Genomic DNA, 17,991 nt, shown 5'->3' with positions numbered 1-17,991 from the left:
ACATCGAAATTTACGCGGACGAAGTCGCGGGCGTCCGCTAGTCTTAAATAAGAATTGATGGAACCTTTTAAAACGTGAAACGCGACTTGGACGTTTTTAACAGCCATAATATAATTTTTTATTTGAATAACTTTAGGTACATATTGTAATTTAAAGATCATCTAGTTATATAAATTCATTAATTACGTTTACATGTTATCGAATTCTATAGTGTTTTCACTCCTGCTCTCAAACTTAAAGGTTATCGGCGTATAGTGGCCTTTTATCTGTTGGATCTTCTGCAACGTTTACTTTACGAGTAAATAAAAGTTGATTGTTTTATCCATTTATATAAAAATTAATCGCTATTTCCTTTGATCACGCTGTAACTTGTACTTTATAATAAGTACGTTGAAGAATATTGGATAGAAGATAGACTTTTTGCAATTGCACGTTGTAGAGTCAACCTCTCCTGAGGATGCTCCGGTTTCGGGGTGAAACGTACGTTGAGAGTATTTTGTCGGACCTGGGTGTTTTTGTCGCATTGGTTCGTCGGCTTTTCGCGGAGGAAGCAAAATAAATAAATCATTATAATAATTACGTTGAAGAAGTTTTTACGGAACGAAAATTAAGAAGATTATCAAAAAAATTGTAAATTTAAGAAAACTAGTATTTTATGGGCGTTTCTTAGTCAGTCACACAGTCACAGATAGACGGATCTGCATAAATGTGGCAAAGATATAGATAGTCATCGCACTTTTTTCTGATATTCTCAAATGAGTAAAACCTAAGCGGACGAAACCGCGAGATACAGCAAGTCATTATCCTATTTAATGGCCCACTATAGAGCCAGGCCTCCCCATTCTATAAAAGAGAGGATATAGAGCTCGACCCACCACGTTGTTCCAAATACGTGTTCGCGACGTGATAAGTACTGATTAGTGATTGTCACTAATATCATAAATGTGTCTTTTTCTGTATGAAAAGTACTCTGTGTACCTTTCATTTAGGGAAATAAGTAGTTTATGCTGTCGAGGGGCAGAAAAATAACTTTTAAGTGGTCATCCGGAACATCAACTTCGACTACTTACTGATAAGAATATTATTATAGTTAGTTAGTTTTAAGTTTAGTTGCAGATGGACACCAAGGTCAAATCTCTGTGATTTTTGTGGTTGTCCGTGTAATTCACGTTTTTATGTAGAATTTGTATTTTTAATAAATAAATTAAAAAAATATGATACACTAGCAAAGCCACATGATCATACTCTAAATGAATCGCGATATTAAAAACTTTTTAGCTGACTATGATTAGATACCAGTTTTTATAATTTCATTCGCTGATTTAGTGATCTAATCGTAATCGTGATACACTTTATACTGCTACTCATATGTTGTCCAATTAACCAATCGACCCTTTCTATGAACTACGATATTAATGTCGCTGGCTCTCCGTCTATACAGTTGACTGATCAGTGTGTATTAATTTTCAGAAACAAGTGTGAAAACGAGAAGATACGCCGTGAGCACGAAAACGAAGTGATAAACCAACTCGAAGAGCTGCTCGGGTCTTGTATAGCGGACGTGAAGCAGCCGGACAAGAACGGGATAGTCCGCGTAGCCACGCGGCTGATCGAGGACGTCCTAGAACAGCGGAGGGGCTGCCCTGGGGAGTGCCCCATCAGCATAGCTGATTGCCTCTCGCCGGACCCATCGGAGGGAGTGCCCGAGCATCTAATTGACCAGAGCGAACTTTTAACTGAACCTGAGTTCCAATATTCCAAGTTCAGCACTCTTATTGAGGTGATTAAATCCGTATTTTCTACTTACTTATATTGTAAACTAGCAACCGTTTAGTTTCCATTCCTATGGGCATATGGGGATAAAAAATAGCGAATGTTACTGATTGAAGATGTAACTTTCTAATAACGAAAAAAGAAACAAACTTAAAGTAAAATTTTCATCAATATCATAATTCTCAACCTATATTCAGCTCACTGTTGAGCACGAGTCTTCACTCAGAGTGAGAGGGGTTTGGCCTTAGTCAGCCACGCTGGCCCAATGTGAATTGGCAGACTTCACACTCCTAGAGAATTAAGAAAATTCTCTGGTATGCAGGTTTCCTCACGATGTTTTTCCTTAACCGTTCAAGACACGTGATATTTCATTTCTTAAAATGCACACAACTGGGAAGTTATGTTAAATATATACCTCTCTATTATAAGAGATGCGAAACTGAGTTTTTTTGTTTGTTACGCTTTCACGCCTATACCTCTAATGGTACGTTACATTATCAGCGAGTAACATAGTCCATATTTTATTCTCTTATTCCCACGGGAACTACGCTGATAAAATCGCTGGGCGTCCGATAGTATTAGTATGTAGAACCCAATATTGTTTATAGGCTAAATTATTAGTCTTGTAGAAACGTGTTATTGAAATAGGTACATATATTAAATAGTCAAGCCCTTGAAAGTTTTGAGTTGATGGATCAAAAGGTTGTTGCCCTTTGGGGGTTATTGCTTCATATTGCTAAGGATTCAGGGGTAGTCGATCGGCTCAACTTGAGTTCAGTTATATGTGTTGAAATTGCACAATAATGTTAAAGACCCTATTGTTAACCTGTTTATCATCAGCTTGTCAAGATTGCAAATGTGGGAGTTGCTTCATGGTATTAGGATACATGGTCCGTTGATTGGCTTATCACGAGCCAATCAAGATTACGTTGTGGTAGTTGCTTCATAGGATAAGGGGTATGCTGATTTGATTATGAATTAATATAATAATGAAAGAAATCGATATCTGTTGATATTGCTCGTTCAGTGTAAGTGCTATTGACCTGGTCATTATCCGGTTATCAATAATTGAACGATACCTGTCTGCACTTACAAACGGTGTTTTAATTAGAAGCTTTTCAACAACGAGAAGTATTTCAACTGTGGTTGAAATGGAAAGTGTATCAAAAGCTTACACATATAGTATTTATTCTTTACAAGTTAGTCTTTGACTACAATCTCACTTAAGTGATGATGCAATCTAAGATAGCGAGCTATTAGACTTGGAGGAGGATGAAAATCCACACTCATTGCAGTTTTCACATCGACATCATACCGGAACGCTAAATCTTCGTCGGTAGGGTGGTAACCAGCCAGACCTGGATCAATTAAGAAAACCTCAATCGGCCCATCCGAGATTCGAATCCAGGACCTACGTCTTGTAATCCACCGCGCATACCACTGCGCCACGAAGGCCGTCAATATTTAATTCAGTCTCAAAACTGTAACACAATTGCGCAACTATACTAATATTAGGGCTGTTGTATAGAGGGTAATCCTTGGATCTACAGAAACGATTTTAAAAATTCTTTTACCAATAGAAATCCACGTTATTTGCGAGTGTCATAGGCTATATTTGATCTCCCTATTTCCACGGGAACGGGAACTACGCGGGACGTCTGCTAGTATTTGATAAAATTATAAATAACGTATGACGAGGTTTATTGTGGCAGGCGTTCACAGATCTATCAAAAGGATTTTTAATTTTACGGTAGATAAAATGCGTTCGATACGATCCGTGGATCCGCGGAATAGTGGACGCACTTGTATACAAAGAATTTGGAAACGCCGAAAGGGGTGTGGATTTCATTTTACTCCTAACAAGTTAGCCCGCTTTCATCTTAGTTGCATCACCACTTACCATCAGGTGAGATTGTAGTAAAGGGCTAACTTGTATAGAGAATTAAAAAAAAGAATACTAAAATCCGTTTGATGCGATGCGTCAGATACGTACAATGCGGATCTGTGGGCGCTTGCCATTTCTCTACAATTTTTCAACGTGTTATCCTATTTCAGGCAATCAATCATTACTCTCACTTTCTGGGTATAGTATTAATGGAACTTAACCCGAAAGGCGAAATTGAGTGTGTCTCTGAAAATATAAAAGATCTCGTCCTCGTGGAGAGAACAGAGTTGTACAAGAAATCGATATTCTCTATCCTGCACGCCGCAGACCATGCGAATTTGAAACCCTTGCTGAGGAGAGCACAAAACATCGCCTGGAATTCTACAGAACCGGAAAAGTTCAAGTATCTCCAAGCTCGCCTACTCATACATGACTCAAATGATACTCCTAAGTAAGTATTATACTCTTACTCTCATATTCATGAACATGTCATTCATCATTATCAACACATATTCGGCTAGTGAGCCGTAGAGCTCAGCCACTGGCTGAGCTCGAGTCTCCTCTCAGAATGAGAGGGGTTAGGCCAATAGTCCACTACGCTGTCCCAATGCGAATTGGCAGACTTCGCACATACAGAGAATTAATAAAATTCTCTTTCTTCACCGTTTGAGACACGTGATAGTTAATTTCTTAAAAAATGCACACAACTGAAAAGTTTCTATAGAATCGATATTTGATTGTTGTAATCGTTTTCGGAGTGTAAATAGCTTCCTAAGCCCCCATTCGCATGACAGTTTTTTTTACGGACGTTAAAAATGCCGGTTTGTGTACTTAAATCATGAATGGCCTGAAAACGCACAATCACACACACACAATCTCGAAAACCGCTTGACGCACTAAAATGAAATTTGGCAAGTCTATAGTTAGTAGATATCCGCTAAGGACGGATTTCGCCATAGGGCCGGATTAAGGAGGTCTAAGGGCGAACGAAATAGCGGGCGTCCCCTAGTATTATATAACCCGACCCAGATCTCGTACCCAGGACCTCGTCATACGAAGCCATCCATATAGCCTAACCATTGTACCAACTAGGCAGTCAATTTTTATGTCTATAATATTGAATTTTTTTCGAAGCGTAACCGTGACGAAAATTACGACCAACCATAAATCGTTACAATACCTATTTGTTTCTAAGTATTAAAACATTTACGCAGTCTCAACACACACACATACACATAAAAATGTGCGCTTATCGATTCTATTTTATGTGCATTATTTTTAAAGTCTACGATCAACTTTCGATTATGATGATTGAAGCAAATGTATTACTATACCCGTAACATGTGAGCGGTAAATAATTTGCTTAGTTGGTCCAATGTTTAGCCTATGTGGCTTCAGATTTTTAGTGGTGCTAGCATGCGATCAATGGTGTAGCTACCCAAGAGCTAGGGGTTGCAATGCCCCGGGTCCTTGAGCTCAGGCTCTCGAATCCTTACCAGAAAATCGGTAGAACTTGACAGCTGATGATAAAGTACGAGTAGCTTAGCATTTTTATGTATTTGTATATATTTAAAATGTTTACCCCCCATTTTTTATTTGCACTAGGGCCCTTGGTTACCTAGCTACGCCACTGCATGCGATCAATGGTGCTAACATGCGACCAAGTGAAGAGAAATAGAGAAAATATCGTCCACTGGCGACGGAGTTGTCGCAGATCCATCTCCTTTGTCCCAACGCAATGAAAGAGATAGCTGTATTCCGGGTTGCACTGCTTGAGTTGTTACACTTGAGTATTGGCTATTTCTTTTCACGAGATTACCTTGTTGGTCGCATGTTAGTGCTACGTGTCCTGAATTACAATTTTGAATCGGGCTATAAAATATTGAGCTTCCTCTGCTTAGAGTTGGGAAGTTGATGGTGTCAAAACTAGGACCTCATTAAACTGCCGGGCCTAATCATTATCATTAACAGAATCAATATGATTACCTATGAGCCTATGTTACTGGCGGACGCGAAGTAACTCGCGACTACGTCTGGATTTTTTCCTGCTCGGAAAAGATTGTGTTAGGACTGGGTACGACTGTCCAGCGAGCGGGTATCGACCACGACCTCTCGGTGATGAGTCTCCTTGAGATGACCTTTACTTTTGAGCTATTGAGGCTTCAATGATATGATATTTGTATGTTCAGGTTTGCAGACACAGTGATCCACGCTGCGCCAGTACGCCCCGCGTCGGCGGAGGAGGCCGGCTCCGTCATGTGCGTCATTCGGCGCTGTGAGCCGGCCCCCCCCTCCAACGAGCGCGGACCCGTCATCATCTTCCGCTTGGAAAGCAACCTTGACATCCGATGTAAGACGTCGAAAACTTGTTACACTGTCGTGATTTATATTCGCTTTGAGCAATTTTCCGTAACAATATTATTATCTTTCAGCTTGCGATTTGACGGGTGTAGAAAACTGTATAAACACTTCCTCTATTTCTCTTGCGGGGACCAATTACTTGGATTGTATCGACCGCGAGGATCGGTCGCGCATAGCGTCTAACATTCAAGAGGTGATCAGTGACGGCCTACTGGTCGCCAGTGACACATTCGGCTTACAACTCGGGAAAGGCGGTCCTCGGTTTCGCGTCAAAGCGAAGACCCGATTTTTCCCGGCGATCGGCGAGCCGGACTTCATCATGTCCACGAACACCCTGGTCACCGACGAGGAGGAGATGCTGGAGGCGGGAGGGTCCCACGGAGGCCCTCTGATGACGTCCGTCGCCAACGGCGAGTCCTCCAGTTCGGAGCAGCGGTACCACTCCCCCGGGAACAGTCCGATTCCCCCCGAGCATCAGTACACCATAAACGTGTTCGATCTCGACGAGCCCTGGCCCCCGAGCTTTCCGATGAGCGAGATGGACACCGAGGAGGCGAAGGAGCGCAAGGAGAGCGGCAACGAAGACGCGGCCTCGCCGCTCACGTCGCCCCCGGACGTGAAGCCGCCCACGCCCGCGGACGTCAAGCCGCCCACGCCCGCGCACGAGGAGCCCAACCGCCTGCGGACGCTCCTCAGCAAGAAGACTGGGCCCAACGCCGCGGACGTCAATTCGAATAACCGCATCCTCAAGGACTTGCTCAAGCAAGAGGACGAGGAGGCGACGGGCAGCGAGACGTCGGCGCCGCACACGCCGCTGACGCCGCACACGCCGCACACTCCGCACACGCCGCACACGCCGCTCACGCCCGGCTCCGCGCTGTCGCCGCTCTACTCGGCGCAGGCGCACGCGCGCTCCGGCCCGCAGAACAACCAACTGCTCAGGGTCAGCACTTACTTATATTTTAATTTGAAATACCAGATTTTAAAGTTGAAAATAGCAGCTTTTCACCCTTAAATCGCGCGAGAATGATAATTTGAAAAAAATATATAGGATGCTCGGACCTATTTTCCATAACTCTAGGGTTATATTCTTTAAGGAAAATTAATTAAAATGTCTATATATGGAGCATGTGTTCTAAAATTAATATTTTCGGAGTGAAAAATATTTCTTTTGTAAATAGATCTTAAATTGTGTCCCTTATATCGCATCCTTATATCATAACCTGGCCAAACTTATTCATTGATAAATGTCATGAAGTTGCTTACTAGTGAAGTGCAGAGTGCCAGTTGCAATATCTCGACTTGTCAACACCTGGAAGTTATGGGAAATACTCCTGTATATTTAAATGCATGGTGACAAAAACTAACAGTAAAAAGATCTTGTAAACTAAGCCTATTTGAAATAAATGTATATTGATTGATTGATACATTCCTTCTCGTTTATAGATATTGAACGATAAGTCCGACGAGGACGGGGAAGAGAGCAGAAGGAACTCGTCGGACAACGGGCGCGGGTCGGCGCAGACTAGCGTGCTGTCGCAACTGCTGTCCAACACCAACGGGCCTGCCAGCAACGGGCGCTCGCAGGAGGCCGGCGACATGTATCTGGACAGGATCGCTGGCATGAAACGAAAGTTCGAAGAGTCCAAAGCTTCACCAAATAACACTAAACGAGCTACGCCTGAAAATCAGCAGGTATGTTACTGAGTAGAATTGTTTTATAAATTACTAGCTGACTTGGAATGTGGATGTTGAAGTCTGAGTCAGCGCAGTACCTATAGACTGTTCTGTCGATCTGTAATTGCCATGTTCGTTGGTGACACTCCCATGATATGCGGGTGACGGGGGTCGTATGACTGCGGGGGTGAGAAATCGTACACACGGGGCACTGGCCATAAGTCAGGCCACATCAGTCGTGGACAGTCGCTGTCGACGACAACTCGTATTTATGAGCCGCCAGAACAAAACGCACACTATATTCATATTCAAAAATAAGTCTGACGACAGGCTACATTACATAGATATTTTAAAATATTTGATAGGAAGTCATTTTAATTTAATAATAAAAAATAATAAAATAATTTATATTTATTGGTTTCTTTGTTTCTTCTTTAATAGTAATATACCTACAAAAAATAAATCTAAGATTTTTTTTGAACCATCAGCAGGTGTCGTCCAGCGCCGCTAGCGCCAGCATGGCTACATCGATAGCGATGTCGAGCACGGCCACCAGCAGCGGCATGAGCCAGCTGTGCCAGAAGAATCAGATCCTCGTATCGCTGCTCGCCAAGCAGCAGACCACGCCGCCCACTCCGCTGCCGTTACCCAACCCCATCATGCGGTACCCGACGCGCGCGCGTCCGCCGCAGCCGCAGCCGCAACACGCGCAGCCGCAACCGCAACCGCAGCCGCACGGCCTGCCGCACCAACACCACCAGCTGCAGCAGTTGCACTCCTTCCATCACGCGCTCTCTAACATCAGGTATGAACTTACTTGAGAAATTCATTTCAGTCTAATACAACGATAATGTCCATTTAAAAAAAAGTATCAACTAGCCTATTTAAAGATATTAAATAAATCCAAAAAAATTATATGTGTGGTACCACTCAGCATGTGCTACGCTAGTGATGTATGCACCAGCGCAGCGCAGGTCTTCCGTGGAGCCATGTTCCGGGCGGAAATAACAAGAAGAAGTTTTACTAAATAATAATTAATAATAAGAACAAGGCGTAATTAAGGCCTGCTTCCGTTTATCCAGTAACCGTGGCAGCAACATGAACGGCGGGGCCGGGCCCGTGTCGTCGGCGTCGAGCGCGGACTGCACCAGCATGCAGGCGCAGACGTCACAGGCGGGCCTGGGGCAGAGCCACCTGCAGATGGTGCTGCAGGGCGGCTCCCGGCCCACCTACCCCGCCGCGCCGCCGCTCTACGCCACAGCCAGCACCCACCACACCTACAACAATCAGTGAGTTTTTGTTATATTGTAAAGTCCGGCCGCTCAGAGATTGCGTTTCTGACAGGTCGATGATGCGATGTAACTTTGAACTGGCGTACTAGGTTGTTGAACTGCGCTGTTTCAAGGCTATGCCAACTGTTTGTCTTTGTAGTGATGAGACAAAATAACGAGGCAATAGTAATTGAATGTTTCTCCCATTCGATCACAAACTGTCAGAAACGCAATCTCTGAGCGGCCGGATTTTAGCGGATATTGTTGTTTAAGCAATGAAGGTGATGCTCCAAATTTATATGAAGCCTATATAGGTGTGATCTTTGTATAGTGCGCCAAACTTCAAGTCTGCTCTATCTGTGGACGCATCGTACGTATCAGACGCATCGCGTCGAATGGGTTCTACGGTAGATAAAATCCGTACGATACCGATCAGTGGAGTCACTTGTATGACTTTATATACAAACAATACTAAATACCATTTGATACGATGCGTCCGATACGCATCTGTGGACGCCTGCCGTTAAAGTGTGAAATGCCCACTAGATGCTAATAAGTGATTATTTAGGCCAAGGCTTATCGGAGCGTGTTTACAGAAGCGGCAACCCGCGGCCGAGCGGCGGGGGCGGCGACAGCGAGGTGCCGAGCGACCAGGCGCTGTCGGACATCCTGGACGAGGTCATCGAGAGCATGCCGTACGCCGACCGGCCCGCGCCCGACGTCAGCGTGCTCATGGACTTGGAGACCAACCGACAGCTGCTGCGCTCCGACTATGTTGTGAGTTACTACGTATTGTTATCGCCGCGTTGCAACGACTTGTGGTGGCGTTCGGGCCATCCACATATATTGTTCTGTAATTGTTTATGGGTTACTCGGGATAGGCGGGGATAATAGCTATAGAGCAGTGAATGTTAAGTGTTGGCATGACGAAAGGGATCCCTTAACCCTACATACAACTGTCACAAGTGCGTGATTCCACTCAATGTCATTCTCTGGGACTCTAGGGTCTTATTTTGGTTACAGTTTGATTTGATAATTAAGTTGTCCTGACAAATGTTGTGAATCATAACCTTTGTTCGACATTAGTTTTCTTATTTTTATAATCAGCTCTGAGTCTGCTAAAAATACTCTCCTGTAAAGAGGGAGGTCTGGTCCTCCGTAGTGGGTCGACATGTTTTATCTTGGAACAAACGGGAAATTAATTGAGTTTTTTAGAAATATGTCCCACACGGCGGACGGACCCATTCCATGTCATTCTACAAAAAATCCGGGACCAAAAGTCCTTAAAGAGACAAATCTGATGGGCCACCAATTAGATATTAATTACCAAGTTTTGTTATTTTTTTATTTCTTTAATCATAATCGTAGAAAAAGTATTGTATGCCACTGTATGTAATTAGCGATTGTTGCACTCGCGTTACAATGGCCCCGATTACATAACAGTGGTACACCTAACTATTATGATAGTTTTATAAAATTATATCCTTTTCAGGGCGCCAAAGAGAAGAATGCTGCTATAAATGCCATAACGCAGAGTCTAATGCAGTGCGAGACTGCTACCAAAAGTCCTGTGGCTTCGAGCCCTGGCGCGCCGCCTGTCTATCCCGTTCAAAGTATAGTAAGTGTTTAAACCATATAAAATGCCTAAAGTCTATATCTGTAGTACAGGGTCTAAACGACCCCGTACCGCATAGAACATGTTGTTGACGCTGAGTGGTTGCGCAGGGGACGTGCACAATGAGCGGCGGCAGCGTTGGCGGCTCGATGTACAGCATGGTGGCGCGCAGCGAGCAGGAGACGGCGCGCGCGCGGGCCATCGCCGAGCAGCGCGTGCGGCTGCTGCAGATGCAGCGGCAGCAGCAGCTTCTCGTGTCCCCCGAGGTCTGTTGTATTCATCATCATCATCGTCCTCAGACCAATTATAGAAGGACCTGTATCGCACTCTTAGTCACAAACAAAATTGTCTGTCATTTTCTGAGGAAAACGAGCTAAGATTTGGTATATATCTTATATTAAACTAGAAGTTTTAGAGCTCCTTAACCGACGAACACGATAACAACTATTTAACATCGATTCTATAGAGACAGCTTTTATAATCACATTATATCATTGATCATATACTTTGACAGAAAAGTAACACCTAGCGAGGCAGGTATCTATACTAATATTATAAAGCTGAAGAGTTTGTTTGTTTGATTGAACGCGCTAATCTCAGGAACTACTGGTCCGATTTGAAAAAAATTCTTTCAGTGTTAGATAGCCCATTTATCGAGGAAGGCTATATTTTATCCCTGTATTCCTACGGGAACGGGAACCACGCGGGTGAAACCGCGGAGGCGTCCACTAGTATAGGATAACATTAGAACAAAAAGGCAGTTACCATTGTCCATGACATCATGCAGATCGCGACCAACACACGGTCAGTTTTGTCGGATGTCCTGCTGTTAACGCTGCAAACTCATGAACTTATTGGATTGTCAGTGGCTGACAATACATAAGTTGAAAATCAAATAAATAACATCTTAATATAATAATAATAATCGATATGTTGAAATAGATACTCTTGCTATAAAGTATTGTGTTGAGACGTTTGATTAGGTGGCCTTGGGTCATTCGAAGGCACTGTTTTTTGTGCACACTGATTTCCAATAGAATATGATTCACTTGCCTTTTTCGTGTTTCCGCTTCATAGTTTAGTATCTATGTCATCCTTTATACTGGTTCAAATGGGGAAAATGCATCACATGTTTTGTGGCTGAAGGTTATGTTATTCATCTTTTACATTTTATTCATATTATCACAATAATAAAAACAAAATGGGCTAAATACGTAAGAATACAAAGGGCAGCCATACCGCTTGTGCCAACTTATCCTTTACATTTTATTTGTACATGAAAAAAAAACAAGTAAAACAGACTAACAGTGGGATTCATAGACATTGTGGGGGTGCCCCCCCCCCCCCCAGGGGATCGTTCACCCGCTGAGTGTCGAATTTAAACTATTTGTTTGTGTGGAATTTGACACGCATCGGGTGAATGGTCCCCTGGGGGTGTTCCTGCAACGTCTATGAATTCCACTTCCTGCAGTGAAGTGCACTTCATAGATGCAAAAATGCAATGCCTACCCATAGGACTCAACACAATCCTATGTTGGACCACAGAATACATAGTTGGACAAGGAATTTTCCAATTTTTACTTATACCCTAGTTAAAAACCTTATGCACGCCACTGAATTCCTGTGCTCTCATTTTAGGCGGCCGAGCAACCGCAGACGGATCTCGGCTCAACGATCAATGCTTTGGTTACCGAGACTCCGCCTAACGTGGCCCTCACGCGGACGGACTTCCATCATCTCTATCACCCGACGAGTAAGTATCATTATCGCTAGCTTATAATAAAAAATAAAAAAAAAAAAATGTCTAAATTCCCTAAATAAAAGGATGTCTTGCAATAAATATTTTTCAGCGAACATTTGTATATAGTCTGGCAAGTTTGTTGATGAAACTCCCATGATAAGTGGCCGCCGGGGGGAAAGACTGCGCGGGTGTGAAATCGTGCGTGCGGTTAGTGAGGTCCATCAGTCGTGGGGTTTTCATTCATCGCTACACGCCCCTCGGCCCGCCCGGACTATAGGGAGTGTTACGAACGAAGTTGTTGCCAAGCTATAGCTAGACCAGCTGGCCTATTCACTGTTTTGGTTTTTATCCGGACACAGGAACAGTGTGTGTCTGTGTTGACGAGCCATGTTTACCTAATTATATACGTCATTTAAATTTTAAAAAATAAATGATGTAAATTATACTCAATATTATTATTATTATGTGTCAAAACTTTTCACACAATGTGCATCCTGTGACGTATACGAATAGATTGGGCGTCAACTAGAGATTAAAAAGTATATATTTATTTCCTTTTTTTACTACTGTTTCTTGAAATTGTTGAAAATGAAAAAAAAAATCAAAGCATAGACAAAATTTTCATTAGAAATAGCAAAACGATATTTTATAATACAGAATGTACGAGTATGGAAATTCTCGTATTATGATTGTCATTTTCCTATTATTCTTACAGATCAAATGGGTTCAAATTATGGTACAAATAAAATTCAGCCACCTCAACAAAATCCGATGCTCAGTCGGCAAATTTGTGTAAGTATTGTAGATGTTTGTTTTAATTTTTTTTTATTGAATACTACTATGTACTTTAGTTTCCGTTGTTTTTTTTTTTTTTGAAAATTCACAAAGTTCTGATATAATAGTATCAGAAATGGGATTGCTTTTAGGTTTTTTTTAATTGTATTTAAGTATATAATATATATTGTTTAACATTTTCCCTGTATCACTGCTATGTATAATTTTAGATACTGACTTCCCAGGGTCAGTGACCCAAACCGGATGTTGCACAATATTTGTCAATTTGTGTTTTATTTAGTAGCCTTGTACAGTAGAACCAGTTTACGAGTGACAATGAAGATATTCGTTAATGTATACAATGCAACCATTGTATATTTGAATGAACAATTCTTTTATATTTATTATATTTTCGTTTCTCTCGAAAACCCGTGTCGATAAGGTCCTGTTTTGTAATCTATATTATATATACGTATCTATTTGCAAGCGAAAGGTCGATCGCGCTATATTGAAAAACGCTTGAAGTACAAAGATAAAATTTGGCAAGGAGGGTAGTTTATAGTTAGTAAAAGAAAAGAACTGATTTTTTAACAGGGACGGATTAAGGAGCTTTAGTTTTTTTATTCTTTACAATTTAGCCCTTCATTACAATCTCATCAAGTGATGATGCAATCTAAGATGGAAGTGGGATGAAAATCCACACCCCTTTCGGTTTCTACACGATATCGTACCGGAACGCTAAATCGCTTGGCGGTACGTCTCTGCCGGTAGGGTGGTAACTAGCCACGACCTAAGCCTTCCACCAGCCAGACCTTTACCAATTAAGAAAACCTCAATCTGCCCAGCCGGGGATCGAACCCAAAACTTCCGTCTTGTAAATCCACCGCGCATACCACTGCCCTACGGAGGCCGTCAATGTAAGGTCTTACGAAGTTACAGGCGTCCGCTAGTTTATCTATATTAGTAGGGTATCTTTTATTACAAAACGCTACAAAGAATATTTTGATTGGATGGTTAATAAATTTGAAAATTTCACATCACGTAAGATGTTTTTTTTTTTCAAAGTAAAATCATTAGTCTGCTATTGATGTCTTCATAATATATGATATTCACCTATTTTTTTTTTCAAACTTTCTATTTTGAATCAGTTTATTCAATGCTGTAGCTGCTGATGTAACTAAATTTGAAAATTGAAAAATTTTATTAATCCGAAAAAAAAAAATAACTTGGTCACCCTAGGGATTTTTGGAAAACTATTAAAATTAGTTTTAGATAATTAGGTGGTGTATCTACCATTTGCGTTTTATCTATTAATTACGGGACATCCTGTATAGTATCCATTTCATTGTACAGGGCGGAGGAGCTAGTGGCGCCGGCGGTTACGGGGCGGCCCTCCACACGCCGGTGGCGCCGCAGCCGTACCACCGCGCGCCGCGCCCGCACCACGGTACGTACTGCTGCGAACACACACGCACACACATACATGAACAAGTATATTTTAAATAAACAAATACACGGGAACACATGCATAAGTTCATGAGAGACTTGCATTTATATTAAATACTACTTACTTACTAATAACATTTTCAATACAACATGAAACTGCACTGTATTAAAGTGTGTACGCACCAGTTTAAAACAAAACTCAAGTATAGTAAATATAATTATAGTTACTTATATAATTTTTTGAAGTGATAACTGACAATTTCTTATGAGAGGGTAGATCGCTTCGAAACGTAACGGGTTACGGCGCCATTCTGTCTGGCTTTTCTGTCTCTCACGCATACGGCAGCAGGTTTAAGTTATCACCACTGTGCCACGCGGCCGTCGTATTTTTATGTGAATCCTAGGCTATATTATGAATAATTCCCGAAACAGGCTGGCAATTATATAAATATATTTACAGTAATTATTACTGTAAATATAATATGCCTACAAATGGTGTGATAGTATGTGTTGAGGGATATTTTTATAACCATACTGTTTGATTTGTTATCCTTTACACTGACTAGTAATTATTGTGAATGGTCTCATCAATACATTCAATACATATAATTTTTTTTAACATAATAATTATTATAATTATGTACAGAAACGGTTTGTATAATCATTTTATTAAGTACGTTTTAAGCGATTTAAACATTCCTGTGAGATATAACATGCCTTACAAATAACGTGAATTTTCTAGTGGTAAAAGAATTTTCAAAATCGGTTCAGTAGATTAAGAGATTAGTTCCTACAACACCACAAAGTATATCTCTTTATATATTTTTTTTAATAATGTCCAGTTTGTGATTGCATTATTTCAATATTTATTCATAGCATGCACTTGTTATTAGTGCTAATTCAGTTAACACATTTTAGTATATTTATAGTTTCAAATACAATAAATAGAATTTTTAACCTACATATTTATAATATGATTCCACTTTCCACATATCCAGAGCCCTGTTTTTTAAAGTTTTTATTGTACAAAATTTTATAATAATAAATTAATGTTTTTTAATCGGTCTACGCGAATATTATTTTGTCTATCCCATAATAGTGTACATAAAACTAAAGGTATGTATATTAATCAATGCCACGTGAAACATAGTTTTTAAGTTTAAATATTCAGTCTGATCCAAGGTTTTATGGTCTGCTTATTTATATTATTATACTAATTTACGTTGAGGTAGATATATATAGATATTATTATTCTATTATTAATTTTTATTCAAATCGAAGCATGATATTTTAAGGTCTATTAGGAAATCTTTCCGCATGCCCTGTAGATACATTTCAGTAAAATATGTAATTTATACGAGATGAAGTTTTAAAAACGTTCTAAAACTAATTGCATGATAAAAATTTGGCTTCAGTATTCGACAGTCGACCTTAAAGCGACGGGTAGAGATAGCGAACTAGATAGTGAGAGCTTGTCGATAATTCGCATGTCCCGGTAGCGGCTGATTACCGAATTTCAATTAGGGGGCAGCTCGTCGCAAAGTCGACGCATCGTCGCAAAGACGACGCAACGTCGCAATGTCGACGCAACGTCGTGAGAGCGCCTTGTGCTGCTCTACCGGTTCAGAAAGGCACACTGTAGGTAGGTTTCGACGGCGGCTCTCGGCCGGTACTATATGAGGCGTGTGTGGCAGTGGGCGGCTACTATGACGAGGGCGAGGCGGGCGCGGGCGCGTACTGCGGCGAGTTCGCGCGTCGCGTGCCGCACCCGCCGCACGCGACGCATCCGCCGCACCCGCCGCATCCGCCGCATCCACCGCATCCGCCGCACACCCCGCATCCCCCGCATACCCCGCATCCTTCGCCGCACAACCATCAGCTCTCATGTAAGTATCTTCAGCGCGACGGTATACCGTTTGACTGCATAGTCGAATGAGATTTCGACTCCGGTTTCTAATATAATATTGTATAAGTATAACTAATTTGTATTACATTTGTCTAATGAGATTAAACACTCCTCGCTCCACCGCAACGCACGACCGCCGAGACAGCTCGAGGTAAACAGTAGATCGCTTGAAAAAAAATCGCCAGCCGTCTGTCGTGCATGATATCGAATACTTTTCCGCCGAATCTACTTCCGCTTCTATTATTAACTTCTTTATATATTATAGCGTTATTGGACGACGTCTCTATACATTAGCACTGTACTTTTAATAATATAATTGGATCAGTCTGGCGCAACACGTGCTCAAGTCGGAGTTTTCCGAAAGTTGGTGTGGACTCGTGTGACGGTGATCGATTGTTATTGCGAGCAGGTGGCGTGGGCGGTGTTAGTGGCGTGGCGGGCGGCGGCGCGGCGGGCGCGGTGGGCGGCGGCACGTCGGAGTACGTGCGCAACGAGCTGCGTGCCGTCGTGGGCGCGCGCTCGGCCCGCCCCGACATGCACACTCTTCACGCGCCTGACCTCGACCCCTTGCTCAACTTCGACATGTCCGCGCCTGGTCAGTATTGCCATATCATATCTCCAACTACCGTATTCATAAACATGGATTAAGTTATAAATCTCAATTTTCTGCTAAGTAAAGTGAACTTTAAGGTAGACTTTACTTTGAATACAATTGACGTCTAAATCTTGATTCATGTTTATAAATATGGACGCAAAGGTTTAGGCTCATTATCAGAGCAAACTCGATCCTGGTGTAAAGTTGAACGGACCGGATGCCGTCGTTTTATTTACTGGTAGTGGAAAAAATAGACCAATCCGCTGATTAATTAAAATTTAAAACTATAAATTACCTATACATTGACAAATTGGATAGTTTTTTAAGTTAATTTGATTTAAAGATGGTTAATTGTAGGGTACGAGTGACCGTCGCATGTATAAAACTAAAACCGGACAGTGGACATTTTACAAACAAAGCAAAACTAAGACATTGTCAGTCTGAATGTTGGTCAGTGGCAATGTATCCGTGTGTACGTACGTAGGTGTCGTGGTCACTTGGTCACTGGCAATGTATCCGTGTGTACGTACGTAGGTGGCGTGGTCACTTGGTCACTGGCAATGTATCCGTGTGTACGTACGTAGGTGGCGTGGTCACTTGGTCACTGGCAATGTATCCGTGTGTACGTACGTAGGTGGCGTGGTCACTTGGTCACTGGCAATGTATCCGTGTGTACGTACGTAGGTGGCGTGGTCACTTGGTCACTGGCAATGTATCCGTGTGTACGTACGTAGGTGGCGTGGTCACTTGGTCAGTGGCAATGTATCCGTGTGTACGTACGTAGGTGGCGTGGTCACTTGGTCACTGGCAATGTATCCGTGTGTACGTACGTAGGTGGCGTGATCACTTGCTCACTGGCAATGTATCCGTGTGTACGTACGTAGGTGGCGTGGTCACTTGGTCTCTGGCAATGTATCCGTGTGTACGTACGTAGGTGGCGTGGTCAC

At 42.1% G+C, this 17,991-nt stretch overlaps 1 protein-coding gene across 8 annotated transcripts in view; it reads left to right on the top strand.

Annotated features, from left to right (window-relative positions):
* LOC112054767 (uncharacterized) overlaps nt 1-17,991 on the top strand; it is a 73,013-nt gene that overhangs the window by 42,911 nt on the left and 12,111 nt on the right. For 7 of the 8 annotated variants that reach the window (XM_052889898.1, XM_052889934.1, XM_052889919.1 and 4 more), the window contains 15 exons: nt 1,471-1,780; nt 3,829-4,109; nt 5,848-6,008; nt 6,091-6,962; nt 7,466-7,714; nt 8,185-8,501; nt 8,779-8,985; nt 9,564-9,744; nt 10,460-10,585; nt 10,693-10,848; nt 12,221-12,335; nt 13,039-13,115; nt 14,451-14,544; nt 16,238-16,429; nt 16,859-17,044. In XM_052889898.1, coding sequence (XP_052745858.1) covers nt 1,471-1,780; nt 3,829-4,109; nt 5,848-6,008; nt 6,091-6,962; nt 7,466-7,714; nt 8,185-8,501; nt 8,779-8,985; nt 9,564-9,744; nt 10,460-10,585; nt 10,693-10,848; nt 12,221-12,335; nt 13,039-13,115; nt 14,451-14,544; nt 16,238-16,429; nt 16,859-17,044 — 3,524 coding nt within the window. The remainder of the gene's footprint in view (nt 1-1,470; nt 1,781-3,828; nt 4,110-5,847; nt 6,009-6,090; nt 6,963-7,465; nt 7,715-8,184; nt 8,502-8,778; nt 8,986-9,563; nt 9,745-10,459; nt 10,586-10,692; nt 10,849-12,220; nt 12,336-13,038; nt 13,116-14,450; nt 14,545-16,237; nt 16,430-16,858; nt 17,045-17,991) is intronic. The other variant, XM_052889915.1, reaches the window with a different exon arrangement.

Source organism: Bicyclus anynana, chromosome 3, assembly GCF_947172395.1.
Source record: "Bicyclus anynana chromosome 3, ilBicAnyn1.1, whole genome shotgun sequence".
NCBI lineage: Eukaryota > Metazoa > Arthropoda > Insecta > Lepidoptera > Nymphalidae > Bicyclus > Bicyclus anynana.
The sequence above is the reverse complement of the archived record's forward strand: the minus strand, read 5'-3'. Positions and strand labels throughout refer to the sequence as shown.